Source organism: Scyliorhinus torazame, chromosome 5 (assembly GCF_047496885.1).
Source record: "Scyliorhinus torazame isolate Kashiwa2021f chromosome 5, sScyTor2.1, whole genome shotgun sequence".
Lineage (NCBI taxonomy): Eukaryota > Metazoa > Chordata > Chondrichthyes > Carcharhiniformes > Scyliorhinidae > Scyliorhinus > Scyliorhinus torazame.
In genome coordinates, this window is record NC_092711.1 from 154914273 (window position 1) to 154937356 (window position 23084).

Genomic DNA, 23084 nt, shown 5'->3' on the forward strand with positions numbered 1-23084 from the left:
GTTGTTAGTCTGTTTCATAATACTTTGGGGTGTGCAACCTGCATTGCTGTCCTCCTGTTTTTACAAACTCTTACCCTCTTTCCCCTCTCACCATGTTAACCTGTTAGCTGGTTGTTCAATTGATCCAGTATTTCATCTAGAGGCCCTGGTCCCTCAACTATCCTGTTCCGAATTAATTCTGCAATGTGTTCCTTGTATTTATGCGGCAATATCTCTTGTTCTGCTCTGTACCCATTTCCCACCAATGTTTCTGTTACTCTGTTGTGTTTATTGTACTGCTGTGTCTATGGTTAAAAAAAAAATGCGTTCAGAAAAATCTGTCAAACTCATCCGTGAAAATATTCACCAACTCCCAGACTCCACTGGTCCCTGTGGAAGAGAAATCCCACCCTGAGGGAAGAGATGCCTGGAAATATATAATGGAGATACAGAACAACATTACACAACTAGAAATAATAATAAATGTACTTTGTTACAGAACCATCAATAATATATCTAATCTGCCATATAACAACACTGGACATTTATGTATCTGTCCGATATTAATTTACTGTTGCCTTAAATGTCAGCCGTCTCCTGGGAAAACCAGCACTTTAATTGTGAACATTAGGAAAGAGACCATCCTTTTAGCCAGACAAATAAATGTGTCAAGCTGAGAGAGCAAAGGATGTCAATGTCTTTGAGAGACTGAGAGAGAGAGACCTGGGCCAACCTTTGCAGAGTTTGAAGAGGGAGCAGAGTCTGCACCCCCCCTGATTTCACTTCCTTTCAATTCAGTTGCTGCAAGTCATCAACTGAAGGTCAGAATGAGAAAATAAATGGAAAGGGGGAGGAAAGAAAGTGTTTTCCTCACAGATGGTGCAGACAGGAGGACGTTTCAGTCTGTGTGAAGCTCAATTATCAGCCGCACAAAGCCCGAGCTCTGATTAGCTGGAGGACCAGAGTACTTCCGGTCCTCCAACTCTTCACATTGGTTAATACGTCTGCTGGATGGTCATGGGGCTTGCCACCGGCCGCATATGCGCAGCTTCCCCGCACATGCGCAGTCACGGGCCGGGGGAGGGGAAGGTCACGGACTGGGTTGTCCCCGCGTCAGACCCGCAGCACCGACCGGCGACACCGAGCAGTGAGTCCCGAGGCTCTCGGCAGCTTGACCAGGCTGCACGGAAAGAGCTGAAGCGGCTCCCTGACTCCCTGTCGGAAGGGAAGCCGCGCACCTCCCGCCAGACACCCGCAAATGTCAATATTTTTATACTTTTCACCATTTTTCAAACAATGAAAGCAGCAGAAAAACTGGCGGGAAATGGGCCCAGAGAACAAGAGATATTGCCGCAGAAATACAACCAGACATTGAGAATTCATTCAGAACAGGATATCTGAGGGAGCACAGCCTCCAGATCAAATGTCAGCAATTCAACAACCAGTCAACATGTTCACACAGTGAGTGGGGAAAGAGGGTTAGATTCTATAAAAACAGGAGGATAACAATGCAGCTCACACACCCCAAAGTATTGGGGAACTGACTAACAACATAGTCAACTTGAAATGGATAAATTGAATTCGCTCATGGAAAGCCCAAGAGGAGCAAGCCAATGAAATTGAAACATCTGAATTTGAGGTTGGGTCTCATACGTTGCAGAATGGGGAGGTCAAATTTTTCAAACATAAGACAGGATCTGTACAAAATCAACTGGGAGCAGCCACTTGTCGAAAAATCTATATCCGAGCAGTAGGATTGATAGCGCACAAGGAGGCATGATAGCACAGTGGGTAGCACTGTTGCTTCACAGCTCCAAGGTCCCAGGTTTGATTCCCGACTTGGGTCACTGTCTGCACGTTGTCCCCATGTCTGCGTGGGTTTCCTCCGGGTGCTCGTGTTTCCTCCCACAGTCCAAAGATGCGCAGGTTAGGTGGATTGGCCATGCTAAATTGCCCTTAGTGTCCAAAAAGGTTAGGTGGGGTTACGGGGATAGGGTGGAGGTGTGGGCCTCAGTGGGGTGCTCTTTCCAAGGGCGGGTGCAGACTCGATGGGCCAAATGGCCTCCTCCTGCACTGTAAATTCCATGTTCCCATGATAGTGAAGGATGGGAGCAATAAGTCCAGGGAACCCTGGATGTAAGGGATATCCAGGGTTGGATAAGGAATTAAAGGTGACTCTTGTCACAGATACTGAGGGCTCAAAGCGGAAGTCCCAGAGGAACATAGAAAGTGCAAGGGATTACTTAAGAAAGGAATTAGGAGAGCAAAGAGGAAGCATGGAAAATGGGGCAGGGGGTTGACCAGGGTAAGAGTACGGACCAATGTGTGCATGGAACTGGAAGGTTTTAAATGAGCACTTTGCATCTGTGTTCACTACGGAGAAGGATAATGTAGGAACAGAAATCACGGAGGCACATTGTGATTTGCTTGAACAACTTAACATTGAGAGGGCGACGGTATGAACAGTTTCACCAGGTCTGAAAGCGAATAAATCCCCAGCGCCAAATGAGATATATCCCAGGCTGCTGTGGGAGGCAAGGAAGGAGATTGCAGAGGCTCTGACAAAAAAAATTCAAATCTTCTCTGGCCACAGGAGAGGTGCCTGAGGACTGGAAGACAGCTAATGTGGTGCCATTATTCAAGAAGGCAAGTAGGGACAAACCAGGAAATTACAAGCCAGTGAGACTAACTTCACTGCCAGGGAAACTACTGGAAAACATTCTGAGGGACAGAATTAATCTCCACTTGGAAAGGCAAGGATTAAACAAGGGAGAGCATGTCTTACAAATTTGATTGAATCTTTTGAAGAGGTGACTAGGTGTGTAGATGAGGGTAGTGCAGTTGATTTAGTCTACATGGACTTTAGAATCCCCAAATTAAGGTTTTTATACTCTTATCTCAGATACTCTGCCCCTCCGAGTCCGTTCCCTGGAGACTAGGCCGTGAATCCCGAGGTAAGGTTGTTGTACTTACTGCTCCAATACACCATCCCTCCCTGGAAACTAGATGTGGGGAATAGGTATTGAAGACGAGGTATTGGGGAATGTGACAGAATGAATGTTGCACAGAAACTAGAATTGTTTGTTCTGAATTTCTATCCGATACTGAGTTGAAATTGTAAACTCCTTCTGTAGGATATTACAAGAGGAGGAAATACAGACAGAAATCTCAAACGTCACGTCTAGACCTGAAAGAGCCACTTGATTCGTTAGGATCTGAATATCATTGGCCTTTGAATCCAGAAGAATTAATGTTTACCCGATCTGTCGGCATCAAAACATTTAAACCATCAGTGTGACTGGAAAAGCACCGAGACACACACACCCGAGTAAGAGTGTTCCAGATCACTGACTGTGGAAAGAGCTTTAACCAGTTACACAGCCTGAAAACACATCACACCATTCACAGCGGGGAGAGACCGTACACGTGTTCTGTGTGTGGACGAGGCCTCAACTGATTGTCCAACCTGGAGAGACACGAGGACACCCAAAACATGGAGAAACCGTGGAAATGTGGGGACTGTGGGAAGGGATTTAGAGCCCCATCACAGCTGGAAGCTCATCGGCGCATTCACACTGGGGAGAGGCCGTTCACCTGCTCTCAGTGTGAGAAGGGATTCACGCAGTTATCCAACCTGCAGTCACACCAGCGAGTTCACACCAGGGAGAGGCAGTTCACCTGCTCTCAGTGTGGGAAGGAATTCACTCAGTTATCCAACCTGCAGACACACCAACAAGTTCACACTGGGGAGAGGCCATTCACCTGCTCTCACTGTGGGAAGGGTTTCACTCAGTTATCCAACCTGCAGACACACCAGCGAGTTCACACTGGGGAGAGGCCATTCACCTGCTCTCAGTGTGGGAAGGAATTTGCTCAGTTATCCAACCTGCGGGCACACCGCCGAGTTCACACTGGGGAGAGGCTGTTCACCTGCTCTCAGTGTGGGAAGGGATTCACTCAGTTATCCGGCCTGCGGAGACACCAGCAGGTTCATACCAGGGAGAGGCTATTCATTTGTTCTCAGTGTGGGAAGGAATTTACTCAGTTATCCCACCTGCAGTCACATCAGCGAGTTCACACTGGGGAGAGGCCGTTCACCTGTTCTCAATGTGGGAAGGGATTCACTGTGTTATCCAACCTGACGTCACACCAGCGAGTTCACACTGGGGAGTGGCCTTTCACCTGCTCTCAGTGTGGGAAGGGATTCAGTCAATTATCCAACCTGCGAAAACATCAGCGAGTTCACACTGGGGAGAAGCCATTCACCTGTCCTCAGTGTGGAAAGGGATTCACTGGGTTATCCAACCTGAAATCACACCGTCGAGTTCACACTGGGGAGAGACCATTCACCTGCTCTCAGTGTGGGAAAGGATTCAGTCAATTATCCAACATGCGAAAACATCAGCGAGTTCACACTGGAGAGAAGCCGTTCACTTGCTCTCAGTGTGGGAAGGGATTCACTCAGTTATCCAGCCTGAAATCACACCGTCGAGTTCACACTGAGTAGAGACCGGTCACCTGCTCCCAGTCTGGGAAGGGAATCCATGATTCATGGCGCCTGCTGAGACACCAAGTTCACAAGTGATTACAGGGGTTGGATTTTGCTGTTATTGTTTCTGCTTCAATTACATCCAGGACGGCATTTTGTTCATTCTGACAGTTCATCAATGGGGAGGGTCGGAGGGTTTTGTTCTGCTGGACTGGCGGTAAATGAGCAATACTGTACACAGTGCTCCAGATGTGGTCTCACCAATGTCCTGTATAACTGAAGCATAACCTCCCGACTTTTGTATTCAATTCCCCCACAATAAACAATAACATTCTATTAGCTTTCCTAATTACTTGCTGTACCTGGAAACTCGCCTTTTGTGATTCCTGCTCTTGGACACCCAGATCCCTCTGAGTCTCAGAACCATGTGAGCTCTCCTGTGTTTCTAACAGACCCACATATTCAACGAATACATCACATATCTCTGCTTTCCTAGCTTTAGCTGGCATTTCTATTTTCATTTACCTGCCAATTCACCAGCTTGCCGTTTTGAAACCCTTTTCAAGAAACCAAAGACAGGCCGTCCACCTGAATAAAATCTTAGCAGCCTCCAGAGCCATCCTTATACCACTACAAACCTGGTGTGTCTTTTTAATTTATACTGTAACCCAATCATCGGCGTCTGCCATTCCAAAGATCAGGGACCTGAGCCCCCAAGTTATATTGCCACTCCCGGCCTGGTGTGTGGTCAATTCTAGCCCCGGAGGACTTTCGTAGGCGACTATGAAGGAGTAAGTCGCACATTTGGTGGTTCCCGCTCTGGTCGGACTTTTGGACCTTTTCCCACTATTTTTTAACGGAGTTGAATTGAAGAACGGACGTCACTGGCAATTCTCTACAGAATTCCCACTTCGGTACATGGAGAAAAGGACTAGAAGTGTTCGTAAGGGCAGAAACAGAAAGACAGAGAAGACTTGGGGTGAAGTTGCAACAGGAGAGAACATGGCGGAGGGGCGCACCTCTGGCTTGTCGACCCAGCAGTCTATGGAGCAGCTGATGCAAGTCATTCAGGAGGGCTTTGCGACACAGAAACGGGACTGCTTGGACCCAATAAAAGCATCGATTGAGTGGGTGGAGCTCAGATTGGACGCCCAGGATCGGGCGATCCAGAAGGTGGAGAAGGCGCTGGCTGAGCAGGGGGAGCATCAGACTGCAGTGGAACTGGAGGTGGGGATGCTGAGGGACCAGCAAAAGAAGCTTCTGGAGAAGTTGGAGGACCTAGAGAATTGGTCCCGCCGGCAGAACCTAAGAATTGTCGGGCTCCCGGAGGAGTCCGAAGGAACGGCGCTGGGACATACGTCGCAGGCATGTTTGAGAAGCTGCTGGGGGAATGGGGCATTCTCCCGGCCCTTGGAGGTGGATAGGGTTCACAGAGCACTCGCGAGGAAGCCGCGGATGGGAGACCTTCCGAGGGCTATGGTGGTGAGATTCCACAGGTTCTCAGATAAGGAGTATATTCTGCAGTGAGCCAAGCAGACACAGAGCTATAAATGGGACAATAGCATCCTGCGGGACCTGAGCGTGGAGGTGGCCAGGAGGAGGGCAGGCTTCAATCAGATCAGGACGATCCTTTTCAAGAAAAAGGTGAAGTTTGGACTGTTATACCCAGCCCGTCTCTGGGTCACGCATGAGGATCAACACTTTTACTTCGAGTCGCCTGAGGACACGTTGGACTTTGCAAGAAAGAAAGGGCTGGCGAAGGACTGAGAACTTTTGAACTTGGCTGCAATGTTCATGTTTTTGTTCCTCTGTTTTTGCAAAAAGTTTCTCGTTCTGCGTTTTATAGAAGATGGGTTTGAGGTGCCGTTTGCATTGATTTGGAACCAGGAGTAGAGCTGAGTGAGTTAAGGTTTTCATTTGCACTGTTGGGGGATGGAGGTGTGCTTGTTTTGATCTTGGTGTTTTTTCTGTTGGGCAATTATGTGGGGATTGTTTGATGCTGGAGTTTGTTTGTATGAGCGGGGGGGGGAAGGAGAGAGAACAATAGGTGGAAGACTATCTGCCGCCGGGGATGGGAGCCGCCAAGCTAGCTCGGTGAGCTAGCTCTCGGAAGTGCAGTGGGGGGTGTGCATATGTTTGGTTTAGGAAAGGGGTTGGGTTACAGGGTGTTGTTGCTGGGGGGGGTGAATGTTCTGCTGACAAAGGAGGGACTTGGGCTGAGGGACAGAGAGGAGATCGGGGGCTGCCTGGGGGCGGACCGGTGGAGGCGCGGAACACGGGCTGGAGGTGGGCCTAAAAAAGGGGGTGGCTGAGCAGCGGAGGGTGGGGGGGGCAATGAGCCCCCCAACTAGGCTGATCACCTGGAATGTTTGAGGGTTAAATGGACCGGTTAAAAGGGCACGTGTGCTCGCGCAACTTAGGAGATTGAAGGTGGACGTGATAATGTTGCAGGAGACGCACCTTAAGATAACGGACCAGGTTAGATTGGGGAATGGCTGGGTCAGCCAGGTGTTTCACTCGGGACTAGATTGAAAGACTAGAGGGGTCACGATCCTGATCAATAAACAGGTGGTGTTTGAGGCGGGTAGAACAGTCTCGGACGTGGGAGGTCGGTACATTATGGTCAGTGGGAAACTGAAGGGGGTGCAGGTGGTATTAGTAAATGTATATGCGCCAAATTGGGACAATGTGGAGTTTATTAGGAGGATGCTGGGAAAGATACCGGACCTGGACTCGCACAGGTTGGTCATGGGAGGGGACTTCAATACAGTTATGGACCCTGGCTTAGACCGGTCAAGCTCAAAAATGGGCAGGGTTCCAGCAATGGCAAAGGAACTAAGAGGGTTCATGGAGCTGATGGGCGGGGTGGATCCATGGATATTTAGGCAACCGAGGGTGAAGGAGTTCTCCTTCTCTCACGTGCATAAAGTGCATTCCCGGATTGATTTCTTTATTTTGAGCAGGGTCTTTCTGACTGGGGTAGTGGACACGGGGTATTCGGCGATTACAATCTCAGACCATGCACCATACTGGGATGACCTGCAGGTTAGCAAAGACAGTAACCAGCGCCTGCACTGGAGTGGGACTTTTGGCAGATGAAGGGGTGAGTGAGAGGCTGAGGAAATGCATTCAGAACTACCTGCAGGTCAATGACACGGGGGAAACTTCGGCAGCAGTGGTTTGGGAAGCACTGAAGGCGGTGGTAAGGGGGGAGCTGATCTCGATCCGGGCTCATGGGGAGAAGGTTGACAGGGCAGAGATGGACAGACTGGTAAAGGAGATACTACAGATTGATAGGAGGTATGCGGAGACCCCCAGAGGCAGGGCTATTAAGGGAACGGCGGAGGTTGCAGGCGGGGTTTAGTTTGCTGACCACAGGTGGAGCAGCTGAGAAAGGTGAGGGGGGCGATTTATGAACATGGGGAGAAGGCCAGTAGAATGCTCGCACAGCGGCTTAGGAAGAGGGAGGCAGCTAGGGAGATAGGGAAAGTAAAGGACTGAGATGGGAACCTGGTTGGTGACTCGGTAGGGGTGAATAAGGTGTTCAGAGATTTTTACAGCAGGCTGTACAGGTCGGAAACCCCTGCGGGGCCGGAGGGGATGAGGCACTTCTTGGAGGGGCTGAATTTCCCAATGGTGGACGTGGAGCGGGTAGAAGGGCTGGGGGCCCCAATTGGGCTGGAAGAGATAGTGGACGGCTTGAAGGCCATGCAGGCGGGTAAGGCCCCGGGTCCGGACGGGTACCCAGTAAAGTTCTATAAAAAGTTCTCGGGGATATTGGGGCCAGTGTTGTTGCGGATGTTCAATGAGGCAAGGGAGAGAGGGGTGCTGCGCCCGACGATGTCACAGGCAATGATTTCGCTGATTCTTAAGCGGGACAAGAACCCGGAGTTGTGTGGGTCCTACAGGCTGATCTCCCTGCTGAATGTGGATGCCAAGTTGCTGGCCAAAATCTTGTTCTCCAGGATTGAGGATTGTGATCCGGACGTTATTGGGGAGGACCAGAAGGTTAAGGATAGGCAGTTGATGGCCAATGTAAGAAGGCTGCTAAATGTGATCATGATGTCCCCGGAAGGTAGGGAGATTGAGGTAGTGATCGCAATGAATGCAGAAAAGGCTTTTGATGGGGTAGAATGGGATTATCTGTGGGAGGTACTGGGACAGTTTGGATTTGGGCGGGGCTTTATTGATTGGGTCAGGTTACTGTATCAGGCTCCTGTGGCAAGTGTGTGGACGAATAGACAACTTCGGACTATTTTGGACTGCACCGGGGGACGAGACAGGGATGCCCCCTCTCCCCACTGCTGTTTTTGCTGGCGAGAGACACTGGCAATTGCTCTGAGAGCTTCAAGGAGCTGGACTGGTTGGGGGTGGGGTGGAGCACAGGGTTTCGCTCTATGCGGATGATCTGCTTCTGAACGTTTCGGACCCAGTAGAGGGGATGGAGGAAATCATGAAGATTTTTGGGGAATTCGGCCGGTTTTCGGGGTATAAGCTAAACATGGATAAGAGTGAGATGTTTGTGGTTCAGGCGAGGGGACAGGAGGGGCGACTGGGGAGCTGCCGATCAGGTCGGTAGGGAGTCGTTTTAGGTACCTGGCATCCAAGTGGCACGGGAATGGGACCGGCTGCATAACTTGAATCTGGCCCGGCTAGTGGACCAAATGAATGACGATTTTCGGAGATGGGACGTGCTCCCGTTGTCTCTGGCCGGGAGGGTGCAATAGGTGAAAATGATGGTCCTCCCGAGGTTCCTATTTGTATTTCAATGTCTCCCCATTTTTATTCCGCGTTCCTTTTTTAAGTGGGTCAACACGGTGATCACGGGCTTCGTCTGGGCGGGCAAGACCCCACGGCTAAGGAAGGTAACGCTCGAGCGGACCCAGGGAGAGGGCGGGCTGGCGCTGCCAAATTTTAGCAATTATTACTGGGCAGCTAACATAGCCATGATCAGGAAGTGGGTGGTGGGGGAGGGGTCAGCGTGGGTGCGTAAGGAGGCGACTTCTTGTAAGGGCACCAGTCTGGGGCGTTGGTAACTGCATCTCTGCCATTCCCGCTGGCACGGTACTCTTCCAGTCCAGTGGTGGTGGCGGCCCTGAGAGTTTGGGGCCAGTGGACGTTGCATGTGGGAGCAATGGGAGCATCGGTCTGGGCCCCAATTTGTGCTAACCACCGGTTTGCCCCGGGGAGTATGGATGGGGTGTTCCGGGTATGGCGGAGAGCGGGGATTGAGAGGATGGGGGATGTGTTCATAGAGGGGAGTTTCCCAAGTATGAGGGTGCTGGAGGAAAAGTTTGGGCTGGCGAGGGGAAACAAATTCAGGTATCTGCAGGTGTGGGACTTCCTTCGTAAACAGGTGTCAACCTACCCGCTCCTACCACTGAGGGGGATTCAGGACAGGGTAATTTCCAGAGGGTGGGTAGGGGAGGGGAGCGTCTCAGACATCTATAAGGAGCTTATGGGGTCGGAGGAGATGCAGACCAACGAGCTGAAGCGTAAGTGGGAGGAGGAGCTGGGAGGTGAGATAGAGGATGGTTTATGGGCAGACGCGTTTCGAGTCAACACGTCTGCAACATGTGCCAGGCTCAGCCTGATACAATTTAAGGTTGTGCACCGGGCTCACATGACAGTGGCCCGGATGATCAGATTCTTTTAGGTGGAGGACAGGTGCACCATGTCCACATGTTTTAGACATGTCCAAAGCTTCGGGGATTCTGGCAGGGGTTTGTGTACATCATGTCCACGGTGTTAAAAACAAGGGTGGCGCTAGGTCCAGAGGTGGTGATTCTCGGGGTGGCGGAAGTTCCGGGAATCCAGGAGGAGAGAGAGGCGGATGTTCTGACCTTTGCTTCCCTGGTAGCCCGGAGACGGATACTTTTGGCATGGGGGGACCCAGAGCCCCCGAAGTCGGAGACCTGGTTATCGGACGTGGCTAGCTTTCTCTGTATGGAGGAAATTTAGTTTGCCTTGAGAGGTTCACTATTCGGGTTCACCCGGAGGTGGCAACCGTTCGCGACTTCCTTGCGGAAAATTAATTGTCAGCAGACGGGGGTGGATGGGGAGAGTAGGTTAGGTTAGAGTCGGGGGTCAATAAGGGTGAGACCTGTACCAAAGGTAAACGGTTTTTGCACGATGTTTATGGTTTCATGTATCTTTTCTATTTTGTTGTTGTTTCTACATGCGCACGAACAGACTCAAAAACAGCTTCTTCCCCACTGTCACCAGACTCCTAAATGACCCTCTTATGGACTGACCTCATTAACACTACACCCTGTATGCTTCATCCGATGCCAGTGCTTATGTAGTTACATTGTATATGTTGTGTTGCCCTGTTATGTATTTTCTTTTATTCCCTTTTCTTCCCATGTATTCAATGATCTGTTGAGCTGCTCGCAGAAAAATACTTTTCACTGTACCTCGGTACACGTGACAATAAACAAATCCAATCCAATCCAAAATACCTCAATAAAATGTTTATTAAAAAATAAAATTAGGGCTGGACCGTTCAAGAGAGATGTTAGGAAGAACTTCTTCACTCAAAGAGTTGTAGAAGTTTGGAACTCTCTCCCACAAACTGCAGTTGAAGTTAGATCAGTTGTTTATTTTAAATGAAATAGATAGATTTTTGTAAATCAAAGAGGTTAAGGGATATGGGCCAAATGCAGGTATATGGAGTTAGGTCACAGATAAGCCATGATCTCATTGAATAGCGGGACAGGCTCCAGGGGCTGAATGGCCTGCTCCAGTTCCTATGTTCCGAAAAGTTGTAAATCTCCATCCCACACACTCTCCCTCCATTCTCATTCTGCTGTTTTTAATATCAACCTCTCAATTTTCCTGAAGGTGCTGATTCAGGCTGTTTGACAGATCCATGCTCACTGCTTTATAATAATAATCTTTGTTGTCACAAGTAGGCTTACATTAACATTGCAGTGAAGTTACTGTGAAAAACCCCGCATCGCCACATTCCGTCGCCTGTTCGTGTACACAGAGGGAAAATTCAGAATGTCCAAATCACTGAGGGACTGGTTTAGCACAGGGCTAAAAAGCTGGCTTGTAAAACAACAAGGCCAGCAGTACGGGTTCAATTCCCGTACCAGCCTCTCCGAACAGGTGCTGGAATGTGGCGACTAGGGGCTTTTCACAGTAACTTCATTTGAAGCCTACTTGTGACAATAAGTGATTTTCATTTCATTTTTCATTTCACCGAACAGCAAGTCTTTGGAGACTTGTGGGAGGAAACCGGAGCACCCGGAGGAAACCAACGCAGACACAGGGAGAACGTGCAGACTGCACAGACGGTGACCCAAGCCGGGAATCAAACCTGGGACCCTGGAGCTGTGAAGCAACAGTGCTGATCACTGTGCTATCATGTGTTTCAACACAGAATAAATAGGAGCTGCATTTGGCCCATCAAGCCTGCTCAACCATTCGATAGATAATTGGCCCCTCTACCTCAGCACCATTTTCCCTGTGTTGCAACCCTACAGGAGACCAAGGAATCTGCAACCTCAGATTCCCTCAGGCCTCACCCAAGTACAATCTACCTGGATGAGGCGGGCAGAGCTACACCCTTAACCCAGGGGCCTTTGTGACAAAAACACTTCAGCCCAAGTGTGGGTCGGAGACAGGAGACCCTTCAGGCGACCGCCGGGCCAAGCACATCGGAACCACCCAGGGGTTCAGTCCAAAAGCCTGGTCCCACCGTCTGTGCGGCATCTGCACGTTCTCCCCGTGTCAAGCTGAGGGAGCAAAGGATGTTAATGTCTTTCAGAGAGAGAGAGAGAAAGATCTGGGCCAAGCTTTCCAGAGTCTGCACCCTCCCTGGATTCACTTCCTTTCCCTTCAGTTGCTACAAGTGACCAATTGAAAGTCAGAATGAGAAAAGAAATGGAAAGGGGGAGAAAAGAAAGTGTTTTACTCCCAGATGTTGGAGACAGGAGGAGGTTTCCGTCTGTGTGAAGCTCAAACTTCGTTCACACAAAGCCGGAGCTCTGATTGGATGGGGGACCAGAGTCCTTCCGGTCCTCCAATACTTCCTATTGGTCCAAACGTCACCAGTAAGGTCAGGGGTGGCCGCTTCGCCCCACATACGCGGCTTCCCTTCTTCCCCGCACATGCGCAGTCCCGGGCCGGGGGAGGGGAAGGTCACTGACTGGGTTGTCCCCGCGTCGGACCCGCAGCACCGGCCGGCGACACCGAGCAGTGAGTCCCGAGGCTCTCGGCAGCTTGACCAGGCTGCACGGAAAGAGCTGAAGCGGCTCCCTGACTCCCTGTCTGAAGGGAAGCCGCGCACCTCCCGCCAGACACCCGCAAATGTCAATATTTTTATTACTTTTCTTTTCAACATTTTTCAAACAATGAAAGCAGCAGAAAAACTGGCGGGAAATGGGCCCCGAGAACAAGAGATATTGCCGCAGAAATACAACCAGACATTGAGAATTCATTCAGAACAGGATATCTGAGGGAGCACAGCCTCCAGGTGAAATGTCAGCAAATCAACAACCAGTCAACATGTTCACACAGTGAGTGGGGAAAGAGGGTTAGATTCTATAAAAACAGGAGGATAACAATGCAGCTCACACACCCCAAAGTATTGGGGAACTGACGAACAACATAGTCAACTTGAAATGGATCTGTCCTGTGTCTTGTATTTTTGTGCGCCCTTTCTTTTAATTTTAAGCTGTCCCTAACCTCTTATTTGTCCGTGGCTGTTTTTATTTGTGAAGCGGAGCCTTTTCCTCTCGGGGATATACTTGCTCTCTATCTCGTTAAATGTTTCTTTAAATATTCTCCACTGATCTTCAGTTGTTTGACCCAGTAACCGATCTCCCCAGTTTACCGTGGACAGTCTCTGTCTCATCCCGTTAAAGTCAGCCTTACCCAATTCTAAAATTCTACTGTCTGTAACGTGCTTTTCACTTTCAAACACTACAGTGAATTCAATCATGTTGTGATCACTATTTGATAAATGTTTGCGCAGTTAGGCTACCAACTAAATTAGGGTTATTACTCATAATTAAATCTTTTTTCAAATATATTTAGAGTAACCCAATTCTTTTTTCCCCAATTAAGGGGCAATTTAGCGTGGCCAATTGACCTACCCTGCACATCTTTTTAGGTTGTGGGGGTGAGACCCAGACAGACAGGGGGAGAATGTGCAAAGGCTTTTATACTCTTAGCTCAGATTCTCTGCCCCTCCGAGTCCCGTCCCTGGAGACTAGGCTGTGAATCCCGAGGTACGGTTGTTATACTTACTGCTCCAATACTCCATTCCTTCCTGGAGACTAGGTATGGGGGAATGAGAGAGGAAAGAATGTTATGCAGAAACTAGAATTGTTTATTCTGAATTGTTATCCGATACTGAGTTGACTTTGTAAACTCCTCCTGCAGGATATTACAAGAGGAGGAATTACACACAGAAGACTCAAACGTCACGTCGCGATCTGAAAGAGCCACTTGATTCGTTAGCATCTGAATATCATCGGCCTTTGAATCCAGAAGAATTAATGTATACCCAATCTGTCGGCATCAAAACATTTAAACCATCAGTGTGGCTGGAAAAGCACCGAGACACACAGACCCAAGTGAGAGTGTTCCAGAGCACTGACTGTGGAAAGAGCTTTAACCAGTTACACAGCCAGAAAAAAAACACACCATTCACAGTGGGGAGAGACCGTACACGTGTTCTGTGTGTGGACGAGGCTTCAACTGGTTGTCCGACCTGGAGAAACACTAGGAGACCCAAAACATGGAGAAACCGTGGAAATGTGGAGACTGTGGGAAGGGATTCAGAGTCCCATCTGCACTGGAAACTCATCGACGCAGTCACACTGGGCAGAGGCCCTTCACCTGCTCTGTGTGTGGGAAGGGATTCAGTCAGTTATCCCACCAGCAGTCACACCAGCGAGTTCACACTGGGGAGAGGCCGTTGAACGGCCCTCAGTATGGGAAGGGATTCAGTCTGTTATCCACCCTGCGGATACACCAGCGAGTTCACACTGGGAAGAAGCTGTTCATCTGCTTACAGTGTGGGAAGAGATTTAGACAGTTATCCAGCCTGAAGTTACACCAGCGAGTTCACACTGGGGAGAGGCCATTCACCTGCTCTCAGTGTGGGAAGGGATTCAGTCAGTTGTCCACGCTGCGGATACATCAGCGAGTTCACACTGGGGAGAGGCCATTCACCTGCTCTCAGTGTGGGAAAAGATTTAAACATTTATCCAGCCTGAAGAAACACCAGCGGGTTCACACTGGGGAGAGGCCGTTCACCTGCTCTCAGTGTGGGAAGGGATTCAGATATTCATCCAACCTGCGGAAACACCAGCGAGTTCACACTGGGGAGAAGCTATTCACATGCTCTCAGTGTGGGAAAGGATTCAATCGGTTAACCCACCTACGGACACACCAGCAAGTTCACACTGGGGAGAGGCCGTTCACCTGTTCGCAGTGTGGGATGCGATTCATTCACTTATCTAGTCTGAAGACACACCAGCGAGATCACACTGGGGAGAGGCCATTCACTTGCTCTGTGTGTGAGAAAGGATTCACTCGGTTATCTAACCTGAAGACACACCAGCGGGTTCACACTGGGGAGAAGCCATTCACCTGCTCTGTGTGTGAGAAAGGATTCACTCGGTTATCTAACCTGCAGTCACACCAGCGGATTCACACTGGGGAGAGGCCGTTCACCTGCTCTGTGTGTGATAAAGGATTCACTCGGTTATCTAACCTGAAGACACATCAGCGAGTTCACACTGGGGAGAAGCCGTTCACCTGCTCTCAGTGTGGGATGCGATTCACTCACTTATCTAGTCTGAAGACGCACCAGCACGATCACACAGTGGAGAGGCCATTCATCTGCTCTGTGTGTGGGAAAGGATTCACTCGGTTATCTGACCTGAAGACACACCAGCGGGTTCATACTGGGGAGAAGCCATTCACCTGCTCTCAGTGTGGGATGCGATTCACTCGCTTATCTAGTCTTAAGACACACCAGCGAGATCACACTGGGGAGAGACCATTCACCTGCTCTGTGTGTGAGAAAGGATTCACTCGCTTATCTATTCTGAAGAGACACCAGCGGGTTCACACTGGGGAGAAGCCGTTCACCTGCTCTCAGTGTGGGAAGGGATTCAGTGATTCATCCAACCTGCAGACACACCAGCGAATTCACACTGGGGAGAGGCCGTTCACCTGCTCTCGGTGTGGGAAGGGATTCACTCAGTCATCCAACCTGCAGAGTCACCAGCGAGTTCACACTGGGTAGAGGCCATTCACCTGTGGGAAGGGAAAGCATGATTCATTGCATCTGCTGAGACACCAATAAATTGACCAGTGATTACAGGAGTTGGATTCTGCTGTTATTGTTTCTGCTCTCAGTTACATCCAGGACTGCATTGTGTTCATTCTGACAGTTGGTCAATGGGGAGGGTCGGAGGATTTCTTTCTGCTGGACTGGCCGGTCTCATGGCTTTGCCTCCAGTGGGCTGATGCTCTTTGTCTTGTTGCGAATACCTGGTTTCAAATTTCATAAGGATCACAGAGTAAAAGGATGTTTCGCAATTGAGAAGATATTCAGTTTGCATTTCTGTTTGGATCCCCCAAAATCATGCCACATTGCCATGAAGATGGGCCGTGATGGTTACATGGGTTTTTTTTTGTTTAATTTATCTGGGTGTTGCTCACAGAAGAACGCCATCAGGGTATGAGGGGCAAGTTGTCTGAGGTGGACTGGGAAACTGATGGGAGACCTAGAATAGCTAATATTTAAGGAATGATTACATATTTACCAGGGGCTCTCTCTCTATTGAGATTTTTGTGGTAAAAAGAAGGATCAGTGTGTACATACAGACACGGTTGTTCTTTCTCTCGCATTATTCACAGTGGTGGTTGTGGTTACCTGTTTTTCGTTCCCCACTGTTTATTTTTGTTCCGGCTGTTGCCCCGCCCCCCCCTTGTTTCTCATGCTTCTTTTGTTGGGCGTGGTTGGGTTCCATGTCTCCTGCCCCCCTCTCATTCCCCTATCCCACCCACCCCCTCCCCCTCCCTTACTGTGTCATGACTGCCTTCTCCTGTTCTTTGTCTTCTAAGCTGTTGGGCTACAAACAGGTCTTGGAACAACCGAGTGAATGGCTCCCACGTTTTGTGGAATCCCCCTTCCGACCTCGGATGGCAAACTTTTGCTTGACTCTTCCGAATTTTATTAACTATTACTGGGCGGCCAACATATCGATGGTTAGTGTTGAAGTCCGATTTAGAAAGAAGATTTTAGATAAAGGTACCCTGGCTTGGATGCCTGGACAAGAGGCAATTTGTAGGAATAGATAGTGTATAACATGCTTGTGATTTTATAACCGAAGAATTACTAATATCAGAAAGGACACAAAATGGCTGTTAGCTGAGCTAGGCACATTGCTGAACAATCATTAGCTGGGTTACTTGCAAACTGGTACAAATAACATCATTTAATTACAGACAGCAGAGTTAGTCAGGGAGGCAGGAATGATTGATATCAAGGAATTGAATGTGAAACATACATGGGGGTTTTTAGGGAGGATTTTACCAGCACTGATAACAGCTCCACAGGACAAAGAGCAGAATGTATCCTCACCAGCTCAAGGTCTCCAGGTGCAGGCAGGAGACATAACTTTAAGTTGGTTTTGAGTGACTTCTTCATGAAGTTAGGGGTTGGTAAGACACCAACCCACTTTGCGTAATGTCAAATTTAATTGGATATATATCTAATGTATGTAATCTATAATCAGTATTATTGGACAAGGTCCGGCCGGAATGGGCTGTGCGGCTGTTTTGAAAAATATAAGAATGGATGTTTTCCTTTGTTCAGTGGAGAGATGGTCTGGGACTGTAACAGACGCCATCTCCCCGCCGGCGAAATGAACCGTTTGGTGCGAGAACCAGTAACCCTGGGCGTTGAGTGATTTCTTTGAGATTCTCTCCCACTAACAGTTAGGAAGTGGGTAGTGGGGGAGGGGGTCGGTGTGGGAACGAGTGGAGGCAACATCTTGTAAGGGTACGAGTTTGGAGGCTTTACTAACAGCGCCTCTGCCATTCTCGCCGGCTTGGTACTCCACAAGCCCAGTGGTAGTGGCAGCCCTGAGAGTGTGGGGGCAATGGAGGCGGCACATGAGACTGGAGGGGTCACCGACCTGTGACAATCACTGTTTTATTCCGGGAGGATTGGTCGGGGGCTTTAGGAGATGGCAGCGGGCAGGGATCGAGGGATTTGGTAATCTCTTCATTGAGGAGGGTTTCCGAGCCTGGAGACACGAAAGGAGGAGTTTGAGTTGCCGGGTGGGAACGGGTTTCACTCCCTGCAGGTTTTGGACTTTGTCCAGAGACAGGTCCCAAGTTTTCCCCGCCTCCCCCTAAGGGGACGACAGGATATGGTGATGTCAAAAACAGGGGTTAGAGAGGGTAGGGTCTCGGAAATATACAAGGAATTGATGGAGTGGGAAGGGGTCCCAAATGGGGAGGCAAAGAGGAAGTGGGAGGAAAAGTTGGGAGGGGTGTTGGAAGTCGGACTATGGGAAAAGGCCTTGATGAGAGTCAATTCATCCTCGTTGTGTGCCAGGCTTAGCCTGATCCAGTTCAAGGTGGTTCATGGGGCTCATATGACTGTGGCCCGGATGAGTAGGTTTTTGAGGAAGTGGAGGATAGGTGCGGGCGGTTTGGGGGTAACCCGGCGAACCACGTACACATGTTCTGGGCATGTCCGAAGTTGAGGGGATTCTGGCAGGGATTTGTGGACGTCCTGGAAGGGAGGGTGACTCCGAGTCCAGAAATGGCAATATTTGGGGTATCGGAAGATCCGGAGGGGGAGGGGGAGGTGAGGAGAAGCCGACGTTTTGGCCTTTGCCTCCCTGGTGGCTCAGAGACAGGTTTTGTTGGGATGGAAGGATTCAGAGCCTCCAATGTCAGTGACATGGCACGGTTTCGCAGGCTGGAAAAGATTAAGTTCGCCTTGAAAGGTTCAATTCAGGGGTTCGCTCGGAGGTGGCAACTGTTCATTGATTTCTTCAAGGAAAACTGTCCGTCAGCAGTAAGAGAGGGGGGAGGGGGGGAATGGGAGGCACAGCAGTGTAAAATAAGGATGGGGAATCTAATATACGGGTAGTTAGGAGCTCGGGCGGAGAGGGCAGTTGGGTATTTTATGGTGATGTTGTTGCGTGTGTCGGTCCGCTCGCTTGTTTAGAATGTTAAATTGTTAAACTGTGAAAATTACAAATGCTTCAATAAAATGTTTTCTAAAAAAAAAAGGAAGAGGAACCTGGGCAGTACATTCATTTTGATCGTCTGCACCCTCCCCGCCAAGGTGAGTGGGAGTGTGTCCCATCTCTGCAGGTCCTGTTATACTTCCTCCACCAGGCTGGTCAGGCTCCACTTGTGGATCCCTGTCTTGTGATGAGCGATTTGGATCCCCAGGTAGTGGAATTTGTGCCGGGCCTGTTTAAAAGGTAAACCTTCCATCTCTGCTCCTCTCCCTTATGGGTTCACCGGGAAGATCCCGCTTTTGCTCAGGTTAAGTTTGTCACCCAAATAGGTTCCAAACTCTTTCAAAAGCCCCATAATTCATTCCATGCGGTTTGCAGGTCCGAGATGTAGAGGAGGCCATCTGCATAGAGCAAAGCTCTGTGTCTCCTCTCCGGATCCCTTTCCAGTTCTTTGCCACCCTAAGCGCGATCTCGAGTGATTTGATCGCCAGGACGAACAGTAGCGGGGATAACAGTCATCCCTGCCTTGTGCGGCTGGAAGTATTTAGAGCTGGTGGGGGGGGTTAAACGGGGGTTTCATCCAGGCAGTGAATCCTGTTCCAAGCCCGAACCGCTCCAGTACCTCTATGAGGTACTTCCACTCAACTCTATCAAAGGTCTTTTCTCTGTCCAGGGAGAAGATCACCTCAGGTTTTCTCTCCACGGATGGGGTCATGATCACGTTCAGCAGGCGCCTGATGTTCAGATTTTTAACCTCCTTATGTCCTCTTCACAACTTACTTTCCTGCCTATCTTTGTGTTATTGAAACATAGGAGCAGGAGTTGGCCATTCAGCCCGTCGGGCCTGCTCCACCATTCAATACGATCATGGCTGATCATCCACTTCAATGTCTTTTCCCCCACACTGTCCCCATATCCCTTTGTGTTATTGGGTCTCTGTTAGTCAGTCTCTGCTTTAAACACGCTCAATGGCTGAGCTCCCACAGCTCTCTGGGGGAGAGAATTCCAAAGATTCACAACGTGTAGATCTCTGTAGATCAAACCAACATTCCATCATCTCTGCTCCTACCCCCCTCGTAGGAAGTGGCTTCCAGGTATTTCCCACTTTCTTCAAATGCAAACGAGTCAGAGAGCACAGAAAGAGGCCATCCCGCCCATTGTTCCCATGCTAGCTCTTTGAGTGAGGTATCTAATTAGTCCCATCGCCCGGCAAGTTTCTTTTCCCACAGAATCTGTCCAGTTCCCTTTTGAAAGTTACAGTTGAATTTACTTCCTGCACCTTTGTCAGGCAGTGAATCCCAACAGCTCGTTCGGTTTTAAATCTAATTATTTCATGATATACTGTGTTTGGATTTTCACACTGTATTTGAAATGGAGAGAAAATCAAGCCTCAGTCTTTATGAGTGATCTTCATGAATGGGCAGAGTGTGATATACCCAAGTTTTCAGTGCCAAGGTGCCATCCGGCAGTGCCACGGTACCCATGTTCCCGGGGAAGGCCAGGGGTCCGCCCTGACCATTCAAGGGCTTCCAATGGCCGGGAGACCCCTCAGGTGCTGTGATGCCTGGTCCATGTCTGTGTAGACCAGTAACACTCGGCGCCCGCATGACCGCTTGCTGGGGAGCTAGTTAGATCACCGGGGGCTATTAGAGGGTCCTTCCGTTAATGGGATGGAGATTGGCCTTCATTGGAGCTCGACCTCGCCAACGGGAGTGGGCCGGTTAGATCGGAAAGCGATTAGCGCTTGGCGTGGTTACCAATTCCGGACTCTCCAGCGGTCTAACCGGCTCGCCTGGCTCAATATGGCCATTAGATCATGGCTTGAGTTTTATTTGCTGTAAAAATGTAAATACTTAATTGCTGTGTATGTAAAGAATGTGCAATGAGGATAAATGTACTGGCAAGAGAGACCTTCAACCTCTGATTAGCCTCAACATTTGAAACTATGAATAAGGGATTGTATAGAATCAGATAAAGGGATAGTATGAAACAGTTCTATTGTATTCCTGTCTGAGATAGAGAAGGTGGTGTCAGGAATTGGAGATCCAATTAAATTAATCCAGTGACCAAATTGACCAATTGTCATGTTACAACAGGCCCAACTCTGACGTGAGGTAATGGTCACTTTGGGGATAAAAGTAGAGGTTCCGAAGGTCTTCCTTGCTGGCCAAGTACTGAAGATTCCCGCGGCCGAGTTCCAAGGAAATTACTGTCAAAGAAGGAGCCAGACTCCCGAGGCTGAATTCCACAAGAATTACTCTCAAAGAAGGAGCCAGAGAGGGTTACCCTTCTACAGACTGATCACCCACATGAAGTTGTAAAAGTCAATGGGCTGGATTCTCCGATCACCGCGATTGGCCGGAGAATCCACTTTTACGGCAGAAGTGGCGGCATTTTTGCGATTCTCCGCCCACTCAAAAACAGCGAACTCGAAGAGGTCACCTGAGACCCTCCCCAGATACTCCGCCCCCGATGGGTCGAGTCCCCGACTGCGTCACTCGCCTGTGCTCACACCATTAGGGGACCTCGCGTGGCAGCGGCGGACTGAGTCCAGCGTCGCCACAGTCACGGGGGGAGAGGGAACTGTTCTGCTGCCATGGGGGGCTTCAGCGGGGGACTGGTGGGGGTGGCGAGGCTGGTTACAGGGGGGCAGTGTTTGGCAGGCCGGGTCCGCTCGTGGCGGGCGCCATGTTGCGCGGCGCGGCAGCCGGCATGCACATGCGGAGCCAATGACCCGGCAATTCTGCGACCGTTCATCAGGTAAAGCCGGGCTTTACGCTGCGTGACTACAAGCCCCCCACCGGGCGGAGGATCAGCGGTGTGGACTTGGCCGCAGGATCGGAAAATCCAGCCCAGTGTCTTAAAGTTGTTCAGTAAACTTTTCATCTCATAAACCTCTTTTGAAATTTACTATCCAGAGAATTCTGCCTTTGCCTTAATTGGTTAAAGTCTTGTCTGAACCAAAGTGAATTTATTAAATGGTAAGTTGGGGGTGGCTGAAATCAATTAAGTTCCAGATAACAAGATCTTTTAACATAAATCTTCAATTTAAAAACCTGCATTTCTACAGCACCTTTCACAACCACAGGACGTCCCAAAGTGCTTTACAGCCAATGACGTTCTTTTGAAGTGTAGTCACTGTTGTAATGTAGGAAACACAGCAGCCATTTTACACACAGCAAGATCCCACACACAGCAATGTGATAATGAGCAGATGATCTGGTTTTAGTGATGTCGATTGAGGGATAAATATTGACCAGGACACTGGGGATAACTCCCCTGCTCTTCTTCAAAATAGTGGCTGTGGAACTTTTACACCCACCTGGGAGGGGCAGACAGGACCTCAGTTTAACATCTTATTTGAAAGTAGCTGTTCTGACAGTGCAGCACCCCCTCAGTGCTGGGACGAGGAATGTTGGATGTGATTTCTGTCCTCAGGTCCATGGAGTAGGATTTGAATCCACAACCTTCTGACTCCGAGGTGAGAGAGCTGCCCACTGAGCCACGGCTGACACTATAGACAATACAAAATTAGAAAGGGGGATATCCGGTGGCGGCCACGGTGTGAGTGGTCGCACATTTGGTGGCTCCCGCCCGTGGTGGAATATTCTGACTTTTTCCCTTGTTAATGGGTGGATTTGTTGATTTATAAAGTTGCAGGAGGAGTGGAACAAAGAACAAAGAAATGTACAGCACAGGAACAGGCCCTTCGGCCCTCCTAGCCTGTGCCGACCATGCTGTTCGACTAAACTACAATCTTCTACACTTCCTGGGTCCGTATCCCTCTATTCCCATCCTATTCGTGTATTTGTCAAGATGCCCCTTAAATGTCACTATCGTCCCTGCTTCCACCACCACCTCCGGTAGCGAGTTCCAGGCACCCACTACCCTCTGTGTAAAAAAACTTGCCTCGTACATCTGCTCTAAACCTTGCCCCTCTCACCTTTAACCTATGCCCCCTAGTAATTGACCCCTCTACCCTGGGGAATAGCCTCTGACTATCAACTCTGTCTATGCCCCTCAGAATTTTGTAGACCTCTGTCAGGTCGCCCCTCAACCTCCGTCGTTCCAGTGAGAACAAACCGAGTTTATTCAACCGCTCCTCATAGCTAATGCCCTCCATACCAGGCAACATTCTGGTAAATCTCTTCTGCACCCTCTCTAAAGCCTCCACATCCTTCTGGTAGTGTGCCAACCAGAATTGAACACTACACTCCAAGTGTGGCCTAACTAAGGTTCTATACAGCTGCAACATGACTTGCCAATTCTTATACTCAATGCCCCGGCCAATGAAGGCAAGCATGCCGTATGCCTTCTTGACTACCTTCTCCACCTGTGTTGCCCCTTTCAGTCACCTGTGGACCTGTACACCTAGATCTCTC

At 49.5% G+C, this 23084-nt stretch overlaps 2 protein-coding genes across 2 annotated transcripts; both read left to right on the forward strand.

The window, feature by feature from the left end:
* Positions 1–1037: 1037 nt before the first annotated feature.
* On the forward strand, positions 1038–4804 carry LOC140420180 (uncharacterized). The gene is made up of 2 exons (XM_072504205.1): positions 1038–2933; positions 3114–4804. The coding sequence occupies exon 2, from the start codon at positions 3473–3475 to the stop codon at positions 4484–4486; it is 1014 nt and encodes a 337-aa protein (XP_072360306.1). The 5' UTR covers positions 1038–2933; positions 3114–3472; the 3' UTR covers positions 4487–4804.
* A 7869-nt stretch (positions 4805–12673) lies between these two features.
* On the forward strand, positions 12674–18729 carry LOC140420171 (uncharacterized). Its single transcript, XM_072504192.1, has 2 exons — positions 12674–13759; positions 13862–18729. Exon 2 carries the CDS (start codon positions 14220–14222, stop codon positions 15735–15737), a length of 1518 nt encoding a protein of 505 aa, XP_072360293.1. The 5' UTR covers positions 12674–13759; positions 13862–14219; the 3' UTR covers positions 15738–18729.
* Positions 18730–23084: the final 4355 nt, after the last annotated feature.